This window comes from Cyclospora cayetanensis, unplaced genomic scaffold (genome assembly GCF_002999335.1).
Source record: "Cyclospora cayetanensis isolate NF1_C8 unplaced genomic scaffold, CcayRef3 CcayRef3_contig_107, whole genome shotgun sequence".
Classification (NCBI taxonomy): Eukaryota; Apicomplexa; class Conoidasida; order Eucoccidiorida; family Eimeriidae; genus Cyclospora; species Cyclospora cayetanensis.
In genome coordinates, this window is record NW_020312045.1 from 39,552 (window position 1) to 57,192 (window position 17,641).

Below are 17,641 nucleotides of genomic sequence, written 5' to 3' on the forward strand. Positions count from 1 at the left end.
CCAGGTGAGGTTGCTGCCTTCCACGCTGCTCTGAGTGGTGGTACTGCTGCAGCTGAGGGGGCTGAACGCGGTAGGAACGTCCAAGGGAAGCGGCACGATGGCGGAGTGGGAGGGGGGGTGATGCTGTTGCTGCTGCTGTTGCTGCAGCTGCTGCTGCTGTTGCTGCTGCAGCTGCTGCAGCTGCTGCTGCGATATTGGTGCAGCAGCAGCACCAATATCACCCCCACCAATTCCACTACCACCAACATTATTGCCACTATTGCTTCCAGCAGGAAAGTCACCGAAATTCGCTAGGAAAATATTACCGGCACGCCCGTCTGCAGCGCTGGCCGCAACAGCAGCAACGTCGGAAACATTTTCTGAGGGAGGCAGGTGCGAATAGAGGCTATACCAAGCAACGAGAAAGCCGGAGAAAGTCAGTGCGAGGGCTCCCACATGCAGCAGCGAGTAGCGCCGTCGCAGCAGCAGCAGCGAGCAAAGGCATGAAAAGGGAACGATGGTCTGCGTCATCAACGAGTAGACAGGACCTACAAAGAGACAGAGAGACAGACAGACAGCCACCAAAAGAGGCTAGTAGAGTTCGTTACACAGGCCGTGCATGCGGATCCTCGTGGAAGCCTGCCCCCTTACCCCCTACATCCCCCCTTCTTACCCCGTTCTCTCCCCGCCTTCCAACGAGGCGCTACAACGTGCCACTCTGACAACAGCAGCGGAAGGAAGGAGCCGTCACTGAAACGCAGAGACGAAAACAGCAGCAGCGGCAAAAAGCGGTGGAAGGCAAGCAGCTTACCTGGCACATAAGGTTGGGCGACGAACCCCATGGTAGGACCTGCCGAATCTAAGAGGCCGACGGTGAGCAGCAGCATCAGAGAAGATTTGCGGCAGAGAAAGGCGATATTTTCTTTGGGAATCGACGCTCGCGTCAACAGCACACCCTGCATCTCGGAGGCGTAGTCACACACGCATACATATATATATATATATATATATATATATATATATATATATATATATATATATATATATATATATGCGCCTTCGGGAGGGTTCAAGATGCGGAAGCATCGGGTTAAGAAATCACGCACGCGCATGCAGCGGTTTCAATGCCGAAAACGCAGACTGAAGGGGCACTCAAAGGCAGCGCGGCAAGGCAGGGGAAGGCAGAGAGCCATGGGAGCCCTTGCATAAGTCTTACGACAGCGAGTGAGTAGACGGCAGAATGCACAGCCGAGTTCGCAAGAGAAACCAAGGCATCGAAACGGCCGAGAGGCACTGATCGGATTCTCCCGCTAACTTCATTTACTGCCCCCAAGGCGATCAGTGCAGTGGCAAGCCACAGGACCCTTGTGCTCGTGGTACTGCTTGTGCTGCTGTTGTCGCTGCTGCTCATAAATATTCCACGCGCACTGCTAGGAAGCGGCGACCGCGGGTGTACTCTGCTGTCGCCATTTTGGGAAGAAGCAGCCTCTTCGCCCTCTACACAATGGAGGGCACTGCTCCTGCTCGCCTTGCTGTTGAACCTGCTACTGCTTCCGCTGCTGCTGCCGCTGTTCTCGCTGTGATTTAAATCGACTGCTGCATCAGCGTTGCCGGTGCTGCTGCCGTAGCGCAGCGGTGCCATAGGACCCCTCTAGCCCATGTGTGACCCTTCAAGTTTGAGTGCCTCCCCAGACACACCGACATTCATATGCATCCGCCTCTCGGCATCCTTTTACACCTGTTTTTTCACAGGCTTCGGGTATGCTATTTACACACAGAGACTCGCATATGCTCGAGAATTGGTGGTGAATTGCCGCCAACAAGGCTGCAGGAATGCGCGGCAGCCCCATGGGGGCCCTCCCGCAGAGCAGCAGGGGCCCCCAGAGGGGCCCCCAGAGTCGGAACGTCCATAAAGCAAGCCTTGTTGTTTGTAAAATACCAACACTTTGAGCGACAGGCCAAAATTCTTTAAGCTGCCAATCTGGGCAATACGCTGAGCAGCAAGAGCACCGGCAGCAGCAGCAACTGCGCACTGAAGCCGGCACCAAGACGAACTTGGTGCCGGCTTCAGTGCGCAGTGTCTCTGCTCGAGAAGAGCCAGCCACCAAGACATGCCTCGCAGCTCGATGCAGCACTCGGCATGAAGCAACGGCCAAAGCCGTTGCGGCATTTCGTGCTGCAGTTGCTGCTGTTGGCGCCTCTCCCTGCCATCGCAGCTTCCAGTGTCTGTTTTGCATGCCGTGCAAACCGCAGGACTGCACCAACTGGGGGATTAAGAGCAACTGACACAGCAGCACCAAGGGCTCTAAGGAGGCATGGCAGCATTCGCACCCCGCCTATACGTACTGCAGCGACGACAACCCCAATACCAGCAGCAACAGCAGCAAAAGCAGCAGTAGCAGCAACAGCAGCAGATCTGTTGAACGCCTCCACATGGGCGCAGCAGCTTCAGGCTTTTGGCCTCTCCGCTGCAGACGTTGAGGAGTCTCGTGTTCGGGGAAGCGGCCCCGGCGGAAGCAAAACCAACAGCAGCAGCAATTGCTGCTGCCTGCGTTGCAGCAAGCGTATGATCTACATCAGATGCCACTCCTACAGGTGGGACGAGTTCAGCTGCTCACGCGACAACTGCCTGTGCTGCTACTCATGAGGCACTAACGCATTTCCCGCAGCAGGCGAACTCGCTTTCTCCCGCCCTCTCTCTCTTCAGCTGCTCCTCACGCTGCAATCTCACTGCTTTGCTTGCTGCATGTGGTCTGCTCAGACTCCTTTCAGACAACCGAAAAGAGGCCCGACGTCGCTTGCTGCTGCTGCTGCAGCAGAAACGGCAGCAGGAGCAGCAAGCAGAGCAACAAGCCTTCCAGGTAGGTGCCAGTGCTCCTGCCACTACGTCGAAAAGTGCTGCCACAGCAGCCTGTCTTCAACGCAGGATGCCTCCTGCTCGTCGTGCTATGTCTGCTTTATATGCGCAGCTCCTGCAGCGGCAACAGCGGCAGCCAACAGCGCAGCAGCAACAGAGAGTCCGCGCTGCTAAAGCTGCCCGAAAGGCTGTGAAGCAACATCGCCAGATGAAGCCGTCGTCACTCCTTGAATGAGTCGGCTGGCTGGGCGTGCGCCTGCTTCTGCTGCTGCAGTGCTGCCGCAGCGTACAGAGACGGAAACTGCTGCTGCAAGAGGGGCCCCCAAGAGGCTCTCCGCAGCAAAAACGCCGCATCTCCCCCCACAGCGGCAAATGCGGTTAGTGCTGCTTGCTGCCGGAGTTCGGCTGCCAGCCGATTTCTGCTGCTGCTGTCTCCTGGAGCAAAGAAGGGCGGCAACAACAGCAACGGCCGCTGGCCAAACTGCTGCAGTAATCTCAAGCGCCTGCGCAGCCACGGCAGCAGGGGGCACAGCGGCATGCGAGGTGAGCGAGCGTTTTCTCTAAAGCACCGCTAGGCTAGATTTAGTTAAGAATTCGGATTTCGACTGACAACGCCATCTTCGCCACGAGTCGTGTCGGCGCGTTCACAAAAACATCCCTGACGAAAGCGCGCAGCATGCACCCATAGCAGTTGTATGCCCTGAAGCCCTAGCGATTCACACACCTTAGACCTCGTTTCCCTACGTCAGAGATCGCCAAAAGGTTTTCCAGCGAGAGAGGGTTCTGTGCACTCCTGGGAGGTGGGATTTTTACCGCTCGGTGGCAACTTCGATGCAAATGCCGCAGTCCTTTAGCGCCAGGGGTACAGACAAGCCAAACCCTAAGCACATGCCGTCGATCACAAAGTCTGCACTGGAAGGGAGCCAGAGCGCAGCACTATGCACATGAGGGCGAGGATCTTGGGATTCGGCTAACCAAGTGCTTGAGTAGCAAAGCCCCTCGCATCGGGGAGACGCAGCGCAGAGACCTAAAAAATGACACGCAGCAGCGCCGCGAAACTTTATGAAGGGAAGCAGCCGTTTGATAGTTGGGGAGGTTTCGCATTCGGGCACAGACAGGAGGCGAGTATCAATGGCCGTCTAGAGTAGGTCTCACGATGAGCTTCAGATGCTCGCCATCCAACGAGTGCCGCTCTTCGTGCGCTGTCGCTGTGGACGCCTGCTCCTTCTTATTCACCCCGCCGAGGAACTGCTGTAAGGGGCTTGCGTCTGTTGTTGCTGTTGCTGCTGCTTCGGCAGCTGCCCTTGCCGAGAGCACTGCCCACGAAGGGATTTGAGACTGCTGCAACAGCGCCAGCCCCCACTGCGCGCACTCCTTGTCTGCAAGTCACCAACGGCCTTGAATTGCAAATCGGAAATTAAAACCTTGAGGTATCAAAGCCGTCAACGCGCGCGAGAGGGGCTGCAGCTTGCTCTCGAAGGCAGCGCCGCTTCGGACTGGGGAGAGGGGAGAGAGGGGGGTATTGGGGGGCATGCACAGTTTTCGCAGTTAGAGCGTACCTGCTGCGCCTCTTGGACGGCTCTTCTGGGAGAGCAACAGCAGTCGGTGCAGTAATACGTTTGCCCGCTGTTGCCACTGTGGCGCCTCCTTCTCTTCCTTACTCTCTTCCTGCCATGGCTGGGGGTGATGCGCCTCCTCGAGCCGGTCGCAGAGCAGCAAGTACAGCGCTGCAGCGGCAGGAAGCAGTGCAGGAGGCTCTCCCAATGCTCCTCTCCAGCAGCACGCCAAACTGCCGCTGCTGCAGCTGCTGTCGCGCGTAGCAAACAGCTGCAGCTGAGCCAGCAGCTGCAGCACAAGAGCGTCAAACTGCCGTGCATGCAGCGCTCCCACACGGGACTCTGCCAGCAGCTGCAGCTGCACGAATGTGCACGTACAGCGCAGCTGCGGATCCTCGATACAGTCTAGCACTAGTGGTAGCTGCTCCTGCAGCAGCTCCAGCAGCTGTGTGTGTGGCAGCCACCGATACTGAAGGAGCAGCTTCTGCAGGAGCAGCAAAACGCCAGCAATTCCATTTCCCTCCTTCAGAATGGAGCCAGAGGCTCCTCGCGTAGATGCAGCTGTCTGTGTACCTCCCACTTCTGCTGAGGCCGTCGATTCTCGGGCTCTTGCCGGTTGCGGGAAAGGCCAGCATGCGATTCGCAGCAACACCTCAACTGCTGCGCAATCCTGCAGTTGCCACACTGGCTCCCCTGTGGTAGAGGAGCTTTCTGCTACGGGGGTTGGTGATAAAGGTGAAGCAGAAGCCGATCTCACTAAGGGGTTCGCAAGCAAGTGAAGGAGCTGCACGGCTTCCAGGTGCAGATGGGATGCAGAAGACGCCTTGGCACAAGCGATCTGCTGCAGCTGCTGCTGCTGCTGCTGCGGGAGAAGCGCTCTAGCGGCCTCCAAGGCGGCCACTATGTCGTCCTCTTTTAGCTCCACTTGCACTGCTGCCTCAGACTCTGAATCTGCTAGCGCTGGGATCGTCCAGGCTGCCGCTGCGTGTGGTGCCCCAGCGACTCCTGCTGTTAGTGCCGCTTGCGTTGCAATCGATGCACGTGCACACGGTAGTAGCGGAGCAGAGACCAACGAGACGTGCCGCGCTGACGGCCTGGAGCGGCACACAGGCGCTCCGCACACGACGGAGGCTGCGGCTGCCTCTAAGCGAATCCTAGAGGAGCTGGAGAGAACTGTTGAGCTGTACGGACAGGTGAAGCGCAGCACCAGGGAGTGGCTTGCCGCCATCATAGCAGCCCCGGCTGCCTTCATAGCGTCTCTGTGCATTGGAATTGAGCCTCAGCATCTGCCAATCCGCGCGGATACCTCAGAAGCCACAGAAACCCTCTTGACAGGGCCCTCCGGGGGGCCCCCGAGGGCAGCAGCGGCGATGCCTCGTTCTTTGAGGCTTAGAATATTGGCTATGTCATGCTTAGAGGCGTCCACAGAGTCTTTGGTCTGAAAAAACTGTGTATTCCTGGGGTTTTTCCTACACGGATATGGCGACCAGGCCGAACGGGATGGAGGGCGCATGCACGCAGCTCGGGGGCTTCGAGATAGCATGAGTAGGGGGCATCGCCTTGCATTCGGCGAGGGCATGAGAATATTCATTGCAGTGAGAAATAGCACTTTGTATAGGGCTCAAAAGCAGCAACAACCGCAAGTGGCGGGAGCAACAGTGGCAGTGTCTGGAAGGAACAGCGAATCGCGCGACAGTTTGTGATACACAAAATGGCTATTGACGACTCCATCTCCCAGCTCGAGCCTGTCACCTATATCTGCGGTGGTGAGTACAAACGCTGAACCCTAAATCTAGAGTCATAGCTTTTTCTCCCCAGATTCAAGATGACCCTGGTACTTCGGTCCCGGTGTGATCTCCCCGCAGATTGTGGATGTGACGTCACGCTGCAACGGACTGCAGCGGTGCGCTGCAGAAGCTGTGGCAGCCGAGTTATGTTCAAGAAGCGCTCCCGTAAGAGTGAGTTTGACGCACTGCTTCTCCGCCCTTTTCAAACTAAATTCAACCGAGAAGGCTCTGCCCGTAGCGGGGTGCATGCAAAAACATAGGTTTGTGCCGGTTTGTCGCTGGCAGCGAAAATGCCCCCCCGCCTCACTTCTCTGCCTCCTTTGCTGCTATGGCCGTGTCAGTGATGCAGTACGAGGCGAGATGAAGAAAACGACACATGGCAAGGGCGCTGTTGCCGCAGCGCCGCAGCTGCACCTTCGCTGTTGCCTCTCTGCACCACCTTCAAGAGGGCCTTTTCGTATTCCAGACCAAGGAGGAAGCTGCGAGTCCCATGCGAGGCATTCATCAGTGCTGACTTTATCTCCGCTCGCTGTGGGGTGAAAGGACTCCTGGAGAGTGGGAAACACGCCTTGCATTTTCCTGCTTTCCCGAGTTGCTTACGAGGTGGGAGGCGGCTGTGTCTTCCGGTCTCTATAATGACGAATTCCGGGCTTTTTTATTGAATAAGAGTTGACCAAATCATCTATCTAACGAGAAACGGAAAACTGCAAACCATACAAATCTTAGCTATCTTTTAATTCCACAGGTGCAGGTCCTGCAACATTCGGTGGAGTTGCCAGGGCTTTTTAAGTTCCTCGCACGTGCTGTCAAAGTCTAGCCAATGAAGAGAGGTTTTTATATGCTTGTTGATGACGGGCCTTCATCTAGATCAGTGCATTCCAAAATTAACACAGGTACCAGATGTGTTTCTGCATGTTGCAACCGACTTTCGTTGCCAGTTTGTTTCCCAGAAGCGGAAACGGCAATTCACTAGGGGTATACGCCCTATGGGGCCGTCCACTAATTTCGAGACGCCTTTCTTCAGACACAATTGCTCCAATAATACGAGGTGGCGCTTACGGTGCTCAGACTAGGACCAGTGGTAGCTGCAGCAGCCAGGCCTTTGCCCCTCGCAGTTTTCGCTGCATGCACTTTGGATACGCGGTGCTGCTTGGGCCGGATGAAAAGCATCCTGCGCTGTGCCCCCTGGATGTTGGCCGCTACTCTGCAGCTCGTCGGCTTCCGTTCTTGCTGCGGCTGTGTTAAGCTACGTTTCGCGCACTAAGAGGCCTTTGAGAGGGCGGCGCGCCGTGAGAGGCACGGTATTACGTTCTGCCTGCAGAAGGGAGGACTCAGTATCGGTGCACAAACAGTTACACTCAAAGGTCTTGAAGAAAGCTCTTAGCGAGATGGCGATAGTCGCTTGGAGGTTCGCCAGTGGCGTGCGTGGTCTACAGTTGCAGGCCCTCAAGGACGTATTTTTTGGTAGTGTTTTTGGGGGCGACGGCCGCGCGGATGACATTCTAGCGCTCTTCTTCCCCTGCAGCACTGCCGGAGTAAAGCCTCAGCGAATGTTTGCTGCCTGCAGGATTTTTGGGTGGAAGCGGCAGAAGAGCAGCGGGGTGGGGGCATCTATGAGCGGAACAGAGAAAAGATTGACGAGGGCCTGTTGTTTAGACAGTGGATGGGTGAGCGGATGGGCTCATTTGGCCTACTGCTTTAAGAGCTTTCCAGATTCAGGAACGGGCAAAAAGCCCGACTTCTTGAGCTCATGAAGCCCTCCATAGATGGTGGGGAAGGCCTCGGAAAACGTTTTGCCTGGGGAGAAGGCACTTGTGCAAATCCAGAGGCTGCAGGGTCGGATGGATGTAGCAGTGCGGCGAAAACTACGGGGAAGATGGAAACGAAAACCTAATTCGCATACCTCCATGTGAAGTATAACAGTACACGTGTAGGGTCGACTAGAACCTCATAGCGCACTGTGAAAGTGCGCAACTGCCCTCCTGCACGTATTTCGCGCAGCTTCAGCTATGCTGTTGGCTCGTGCGGGCACCCTACAAATATTTTGCAGCTTTGCCTTCAAAGGCTTTGACTCGATCTGGCTGGGATGCGAAACACATGTGCTTAGGAATTTGTTTGGGCAAAGTTCTGTAAAGGTTCTTCCTGCTTGTTTCTGACTTCGACAAAGCAGATAGCCGGGTTTTTGCATCCTTGGAGCAGTTGAGGGCCGAGTATTCCATACCACGACTGCGCCAGGCTCTACCTGACATACCCTGAAAAGGACATTTGCTAGGAACTTGCAAGCGCATTCCCATTGGATTCCCCGATTGTACGCGGCATACTGTGAATCGCGGCACTGCAGGGATGATGGGAACATTCAGCTCGCGGTCCTGCAACAGAACCACGTTTCTATGCAGCTCGACTGGCTTTCAGAAAATGCGGCACGCGGGCTTCCCCGGCGCGGAATTTCAACGGCAGCACACGCACGCTATGCAGTATGCAACTACTCTTCGGCAGGTGCTGTACATGTCGTTGCAAGGAATCACTCCCATGTGCGTAAGTACTGGCAATATCTTATCGGGGAGCACGCGTCTGAAGTTTCTGAGATGCGGGATTCTGCAACCTAGAGGCTAATCGACGAGTGCGGTTGTTCACAGAGCAAACTTGCCGACATAGCGCCAAGCGAACAGAGGTCTGCAAACTTGGCCGCGCTCGGTTCGGTTGCTCGGCCTTAGCTGCTTGTACGTTGCACTCTCTCGGCGCTCGGCAGTTTTTCATTACCCCCTGCGGCACCCAACCTATCGTTCATGGCTTATGCTGCTTCAAGTAGCTAAGGCTGTAGAAAGTTTCGTAAAAGTGTCCTTTTTCCTGGACACCTCGGAAGGCCTCACTAGTAACCTGTCGCTGTTTCGGGGAGGCCCTCGATGGAGCATTCATTTCAATGTCAGGGTCACGAGGGGTATGTAGCAAAGAGCTGGAGGATAGAGGCGGCGCCAGTGCCACCTCCTGTCTTCACGTTCCGCCATGCTGGAATTTAGATTCGCAATACTGTGGGTAGTACGATGTAGAAAAGATCTCTACGTGGGTGAAACACATGGTATATAAAACTCAAAAGTTTCGGTGCGCATGCTAGCATATAGGCTAGCCCGACGTCGTGGAGAATTCAAGGTAAAGTTTGCTCAGCCCCGTACTACGCGTATATACCTCCGGTTTACGTACTTCAGAGCTGCCATAGGTGTCACTCACTCCCGTGTGGCACGCAATTCAGCAGTAAAATATCTTTTCCGTTTGTGGAGGTGTCATGTGCCTGTGACATTTGACCCTCACTTAATTTGTATTGGCTGGCAGCGCTCTTTTACCATTACCCCAGTTGTACACCTTTCGCCAAATGGCGACCTGATCATCTCGCAAGTTCCTGTCCTTCGAATGAATTTCATGAACGACGCGTTCTTCGCTGCTGGAGTCAAATACCAGCCAGACCCGGAATCGGCCAGGCACATAAATAGCGCGAGTTAGCACGCGTGCACCAAGCCGACCCAGGCCAACATCCCAGCAGCTGTTCTAAAACCGTCGCAGTATCCTTTTCCGCTGTGTTCCTGGACGAGAAAAAAACCGGTTGGTGCGTGCTGCGGCCGTATCTAGCGGCATTTGCACGATGCATGCTCACCAACATCATTCAAGTGGCGCTGAGCTGTCGTTCGGGGGAGTGCCGGAGCAAGCTTTGCTTGGCATTGCCTGCCCCCTCAGCTCCATTCCAACAGCAAGCCACCCCAAGGCGCAAAGAGTTGAGGCACTCTGAGTGTCCGACTCCTTATGGTATGCTTCTACGCGCTGTCTTCCGTTCTCTGTAGCGAATTGATATGATGACCTCAGTAAACGCAGATCTGGCGCCTTAAACATGTTCTCCAGAGAAGGTTCATGAACTTCACTAGAAACATGACGACGATGCTGGTCAAAGATACGACTAGTACGCCCCTTTACCAAAGAAAAATCGGCCACTCTCTATCTTGTCTCTCCAGTTCACGGAGAGAGCAGCAGATCTAAGCAGTTTCAGCTAATCATCACAGAAGTCCTCTGCTCCGCCTAGCCCGCGGCGGCCTGCGGAGATTGTCGCTTGTCGCTTTCCTGGGTTTCCATGTACTTGGTTCGCGGGTAATACTTCCTGAGAAGATCTTCCTTGATCTTCTTAAGCATATCTTCGGGGAAAGTACGAAGCAGCTCCCAGGCAATGTCCAGACTTTGGAAGATGTCACGTCCCTCATACGGGCCCTGCTGCAGGAAGCGGCGCTCGAACTTGTCAGTAAACTCCATGTAGAGCATGTCGTCGGCAGACAACGCCTCCTCGCCGACTACTGCCTTCATGGCACGTGTGTCTTGGCCAATGGCATAGTTGGCATACAACTGAAAAGGCAAGGGCACACAAGACATTTCACAACCCGTAACAGCGAGGCACAGCCAGCCAAGAAAACTCGCTGGGGCGAAACAAGATAAAAGGCGCAGCATCTGTCGGTAACATAGCGATGAAGAGCTCGCAAGTGCAGGCCAAAAATCGAGTGTGGGATGGGAAATACACATTACAAATCGTAACATCGAGCTTCCTACTAAGGAACGAAAACAGATATCAACAGTGAACTGTCCATGCCTATAGGTTAAACTTCTCCGTCACACGTAAAAGTCGGGTCACAAACGCAGGTTCCCGTACAACTGTATGGAATTGTACGTCTAAGAAGAACTGCATAAAGGGGGTAGCTTGCAGAAAGCAACTATTTGGGGCTCGCATGCAGAGACAAACAATCGTGCAGCAACTCTCTTACGACATGGACACGTTGTGTAGAAGATTACCATCAGCCCTCTAAGTGCGATGACCTCTGATTGGAAAAGCACTTCCTTACCCTCCCAGACACCCTCCCTAAGCATTCTGTGCATCCTCCTACGACGCTGGGGACTGTTCATGTTTGCACATCTCTCCGTACCTGATCAGACACCGCAGGGTGGTCCTCCCTGGTCATCCCTTTTCCGATTCCGCTCTTCATGAGACGACTGAGGGAAGGTAGAACGTTGATCGGCGGATATATCTGCCTGTTATGAAGCGACCGGTCCACGAAGATTTGCCCCTCAGTAATGTAGCCCGTCAGATCTGGGATGGGATGAGTAATGTCGTCGTTAGGCATTGTGAGAATGGGGAACTGTGTGATAGAACCATTGCGGCCCTCTACCCGTCCAGCCCTTTCATAAATCGTTGACAAATCCGTGTACATGTATCCGGGGTACCCGCGGCGACCAGGCACTTCCTCCCTGGCGGCGGAGACCTCGCGCAGCGCATCAGCATAAGCGGACATGTCTGTAAGAATGACGAAGACGTGCATTTCTCTTTCGAATGCCAAGTACTCCGCTGTCGTAAGGGCCAGCCTCGGAGTGATGATCCGCTCGATAGTCGGGTCATTGGCAAGATTCAGGAACAGTGCCACGCGTTCCATGCTGCCATTCTCTTCGAAATCCTGTCTGAAAAAGCGCGCGGTTTCCATGTTCACCCCCATGGCGCCAAACACGACTGCAAAGTTTTCGTTCGAGTGATCGAGGACGTCTTTGCCCGCCACAAGGCTGGCTTGTCTGCATATCTGGGCTCCAATCTCGTTGTGCGGGAGACCAGCGGCTGAAAACAGCGGAATCTTCTGCCCTCTGACGACTGAATTCATGACGTCGATGGTGCTGATGCCGGTTTGAATCATTTCTCTGGGGTACACACGGCACTGAGGATTGATCGGGAAGCCATTAATATCCAAGAAGTCCTCCGCCAGCACCTTGGGGCCCCTGTCGATTGGCTTGCCACTGCCGTTAAATGCCCGACCTAGCATTTCCTCGGAAATCGGCATCTTGAGAACATCGCCTCTAAACTCGGCATGGCAGTGACGGTTGTCGATGCCCGAGGTGCCCTCAAACACTTGAACCACTGCCCTACGACCCTTGATCTCCAGCACCTACACACCCGCACCATCACACGTGCACTTTGGAAATATAGAACAACGGCATTCTTGCAGCACCCGAAGAAAAATGATGCAGCAGCGGAACCAGTAACCGCATACTCAACTGCATCGCACAGATACGAATACCGCCACGAACCACCCCCTACAGCAGCGAAAGCTCCCGAATTAATATTCAATAGGCACAAAATGAACAAAAGCCAGAAGCACCACCTGTCGTATCAGCAAAAATGCCTCTCAGAATCAAGTATGACCACCGACAAGGACAAACAAAGTGGCACGAAGAAAGGCAAATCCAACACGAGGTAATCCACAGAGGGGGCTGGTGCTGTATGCGAAGCCGGTGCTGCGGGATCTCCCGATGGCATACAACAGAGAGCTATGGATACTTCAAATGGCATTGGGGGCAACGGATTCTGCGGCACGCCATACTGGCCGTTCAAAGAGTTCTCCGTACACTTGGTAGCCTCATAGCCAATGGAACGGAAATCAACCCAAGAAGCAATCACAGTGCAACGGCTAGCTCATCTCCCTGTGCCCTCGTTATAGACCCCAGATGCAAAGCAATCAACAACCGACACGGCCACCAGAAATGCCTCTCTGCCCGGCCTGTGCCCCTTCTTGCATCTTTCTGCACGCTATCACGTTGCAGTGGCACTCCCGGTGTTGTTCTTCGAGCCACGCCGTCCCTGAGTCCCTTGATTTCACCACCACACTAATCTGACTTTTCTCAGGCACAAAGTTCATGCAGCGGCTTTTTGCGTGCGTTCTATACTACAATGCAGCAGCGTCGCAGCGGCCACCCACCTGCCCTTCCCTAACGCTTCCATCCCCTAAGTGGATAGTGACGATCTCCGAGTATTTGGGAAATTTCACGTCATCCAGTACCACCAGGGGCCCCTCCACACCCGCAACTGTCCGGTAGTCAAGGCGAGGGGCCACCCTGTAATCGCGCGTAACGGCACGCACATGCTCCTTAGCCGCCTCTGAGCGGCTCAGGGTGGCCGGGCTCGCTCCCTTGTGAGCTTCTAGAGGCATTGTCAGAGCCAGATCAGGGGGGAAGAGGGCAGTGGAGAACAGGAACGGGAAGGAAAGAGGAAGGTGCGGTGGATGGGGCCCGACACCAACCGGGGCGTAGAGGACGCGGGTGCTCCCAAACAGCTACACGCTTTCCTAAGAAGCGAAAGAGGCGGACCTAAAGACAATTGTACGTACCACTTTAACAATGCAAATGACAAAAGGAGCAACGTGCTGTGTGGCGCGCCGCATGAGCAGCTTCCGCTGCTCATGCGGCCGCTGCTCCTGCTGCAGTCGTCGGCTGTTTGCTCGCGAACTAAATGGGCCTAAGACCACTTTCCCCCCCTCTCTTTCTTGTTAATTAACCCAAATACTCCCAGGCGTGCGAAACATAAGGACGGTGATGCGTCTTTCGTGTTGCAGCAACACACCAGAAAAGGGAGCAGAACCAGCGACTTGCACACTAGAGGAGGCCGAGGGCCTGCCGTGGCTGCTCGCGACGGGGCCTTTGCGCCTGTGATTTTCCTCAAAACTGCTAAAAGTGTTGCGATTCCTGGGGCAAAGGTGGGTGGAACTGCCGTGTGTGTTCGGTGGCTGTGCGGCCCCTGGCAGAAACTTGTAGCACTGCCCTTGGCTGCGTCTGCATATGGTGAAGAACCCTGCACTAATAGACATTTATCCCTGCCAGCAGTGTATTCCCTTGCACGCGTCTGCACGGTGCGCTCGCGAGAGCCGCCTGGCTACACAACAGCAACAGCTGGAGCGTTGCAGCTAGCAGCACCCTAGCTGAGAGCTCTGTACTTTGCTTACCGAACCCAGAGTATTCCGGGACCTACCTACACGGAAGCAATCCTCTCAGAACGATGTCACTCGCAACAGCGTCCTCTGTGCCCCGTAGGCCACGGGCCATCGACCAGATAGCTGCCGTGTGCAGTGTAGCGCAGCCCCTCCCGCTTTTGTGCAAGTGCAGTGGCTAGATTTCGCACCACATATGAGGGAGAGAAGTCATGCGAATAGCTGCAGATGGGTGTTCCTGCTGTTCTTGCATCGAGGGCAGGCAGGAGACATTGGGTAAAGTGTAGTTTTCCATCTAGGGTCTCCATGGGGTAACACTATTAGCCCCAGGACGCAGAAGAACTAACAAAAAGTTCCTGACAAAGCATTCAGACAAGCTCTTCCACAACCAGCATTATAGGGCAGGGTTCCGACATGTGGCGAGATAGAGCCAGTGCGAGCCTGCATGGGCATTGCTGAAGCCCCTTAGGTCAAGTCCCCGGTTGCACACGGCAGCCTATGATAACCCACACGCATGCAACGTTGAGTGTAAATAGTTTTGAGACAACTTGACCCACTATGCAACAAATAGCATACATATTGGACGGCCAAACCCGGTCGTCAATTCTGTCCTGAGTTTAATAAACAATGATGTAGCGGAAAGTGCCTGCACGGAGCTTCAGACTTGCTACATATGTGGCGTATGCGTCGTGTCCTGGCAATAAGCTTGGCTGTCCTTATATCAGCTACTTGCCTCAACGTAGAGCTAGTTATCTCGGGATTATTAATAATCGACGCTGCGTGCCTGTGAGGTAAGACCTGCTGTGCAAAAATAGTATATAAACCGAAAGCCACGCATTCAAATTTTATTAGTCCTGAATCTAGTATAAATAACTGATGCAGTGGAAGGTGCATACGCTGGGCTTTAGGCCCCTACACACGTGGCGCTCGTCGTCGTGCCGTCGGGAAACGACCCTGTAAGCAGCTGCGTTGTTTGTCATGTACCTGAAAGCGCGTTCGAATCTGCTTCGCCATGGGATATGTCCCAGGTGCTTTCTCTTCTCTGAAACATAAGAGCCTTCTGCCGACACCTAAAATCAAGCTGCCTTTGCAGTCGAAGCCGTTCTGTGTTATAAGGCAACTAAAGTGTAGACACGTCACAGAAGCACTTTTCACTACATTGATTAAAATTAACTAAAGGCTACAGAAAAAATTTAATTACTGGTTTGGCTCTTTGTGCTTCGTTCCTACTACAAAGCACTTTTGGACTGAAGACGACGCGATGTTTTGTGCGACCACGCTAGATGCACTGTACAACTAGCTGTGAGCGATCGGAGTGTTTGGAAAGTGTCGCTTACCGCATGCTACCTGTCTCGCATTCTTCCTGTGGGGAGCTCTCGGGGGCGGGGTCAAAGGAAGGAGGAAGCTTTGCAAAATACTCAATTACTCTGTTCTATGTTTGGTTTGAGTTTGACATTGAGTGTCTCCCTAGGGAGGCTTAGCTGGATCGTCACAATAGGCAAGCCCTACAGAAAACAGAACACATGGACACCCAAACTACAGATTTCCCGAAACTTGGCCATCCGTAGTGAGGCAGAAGTTCGTTCCTAATGATAGCGGCCTACAGGTAGCTTATCCATACCTGCGCCCTAGTCACTCATGGAGGTAGCTGCAGCCAACTTCGTAGCTCTGAAAAGAAGGGATTGTGAGGGCCCTAAGCCGACCTCCACGTTCGCTTTTTTTTTGATGTCGCGCAACCTGCTTCGTGCCTCTCTACTCGCTCTTCACCTCGACACGGCTGCCACCCTCCTGCATCGTTCCCCAGTCGTTGGTCATACAAAGCACACAACCCTGCCTGTGCATAAGGGGAAAGTGGGGCACCCTAAGCCACAACACTGGCCAAAGGCACGAAACCTCTGACAATGGCTTCGTAACAATGCAGCCAATAACCCAAATAGGCCAGAGGGTTCGATAGATGCGCCTTTTAAAATGCCCTGCTTATTCCCCGAAGAGTGCAAATCGATTTCTTTCGAGATGCGGTGGACAGACGGCAATTTGGCCGTACGGACGAATAAGCGATACAGCATCCTAATCATGCTATGCCCACTAGCTGATAAGACGCGGCCCACGTGTATATGCAGAGCCAGTGATATTCCACCAAGATACCACACTAGCCCATCCAACTAGCTCTCTGCGTAGTGGCTTGTCGTGGCTTACTGTGCTTTGCTCTACAATCCGATGAAACACCAAAAAAATAGCCTCGTGAGTCTGTGGCGAGCCTGTATTTGGCTTTACAGGGCTACACGGCTTAGGCTACATGATATTGGGCTCTTGCGCGTGTACCGCGATTGAGCTGAGGCAGCAAAGTGTGGACGGGGAATGCATAGTTTCGGGATGTGGGGTTAAGGAAGAGCAGCGAGAGCTGCCAGATGCTTCTACCAGTCAAACAACGCAGGAAAAGCCTCGCTCGGAAAAACGGGCTCCTTACAGCAGCAGAAGCGTCCCTACGACTACCAGCAGCAACATCAGCCGCAGTATCAGTACCAGTGGCATGCTGCCACATCAGTCTACACTGAGTTTGCGCTTCCTTTCCTCCAGTCTATTGCGCTGCTGCTGCTGCTGCTGCACCGCAGAAACGAGGGCCAGTCGATCCTGCAGCCACGCCCTCACATAACCCTTGTGCCGAATGACCTCTACCCCGTCTAGAGTCACCTGCTGCTGTTGCTGCTGCTGCTGAGGTTCAGCACCATCCTCTCCCTTAAAAGCTGCAGCCAAGGGCTGCCGCCGTGCCATCTTGTTGCTGCTGCTCTTGCCGCTGCTGCCTAGGATGCCTTCTACGGAGAAGTCGGCATCAATGCCCAATACATCTGCAAAGCAGCGCCAGCAGCGACACAACGCGCACAATTAAAGGCAGGGGTGTATCCCAGCGGAGGCTTGACAGCACTAGGGAAGAGGCCAGAAGGGCAGCAGCAAGAGCACAGCGGCAGCACCCGGTGAGTCTTCCTCAGTGGTGTGCAGCATGGGCTGCTGCTCGTCGCGTTGTGGCTGCAGCTGCAGCCTCCTAAGCTCCTGCAGGACCGACTCTGCCTGCTGCTGCAAGGCCTTTCCTCTAGACGCTGCTGCTGCTGCTCCCGTGCTGCTGCTGCCGCCACTGGGGTTACCTGGCAACACCCCGATTAAGGGATCTCGCAGGACGAATAGCCACGTGTTGTTGGTGCAGTCTTGATTCTCTGCCTCTGCGGACGTGCCTTGATCGACATGGTGATAGATCTGAAGCGGCGAGAAGACCACCAGCGATGGCAGGCAGGCACTGCGCTGCACCATCAGACGCAACAGCTCCTGAACCCATAAGCGCAACAACAGAGAGTAGCCGAGCATGGCGATCAACAAATCGGTTAAGAATACGCCCTCGACTGCCCCGCACCGCACAAGAGAGAGGAGCATCCATCTCGTAAGCACGCAGACACTAGGCGATGCCTCTCCCCACTAGTCCCCAGCGGACGAGCAAATGGATGAACAGAAAGCAGACACACGGCAGCAGCAAGGAAATGCGACCGCCACAGCACGAACAACACCAAAGCATGACACTAGAAACTACAGGACCACATGCAGCAGCAAAAGCAATGGCAGCAGGCAAAAGCAATGGCAGCAGGCAAAAGCAATGGCAGCAGGCAAAAGCAATGGCAGCAGCAAAAGCAGCAGCATAAGTAG

General features: G+C 54.4%; 1 protein-coding gene across 1 annotated transcript; it reads right to left on the bottom strand.

The window, feature by feature from the left end:
- Positions 1-10,241: 10,241 nt before the first annotated feature.
- Positions 10,242-17,378, bottom strand: LOC34624447 (V-type proton ATPase subunit B). Its single transcript, XM_026333896.1, has 5 exons — positions 17,092-17,378; positions 16,721-16,764; positions 12,947-13,152; positions 11,132-12,136; positions 10,242-10,559 (listed from the first exon to the last, which is right to left on the bottom strand). Exons 1-5 carry the CDS (start codon positions 17,376-17,378, stop codon positions 10,242-10,244), a joined length of 1,860 nt encoding a protein of 619 aa, XP_026189681.1.
- Between the last annotated feature and the right edge of the window lie 263 nt (positions 17,379-17,641).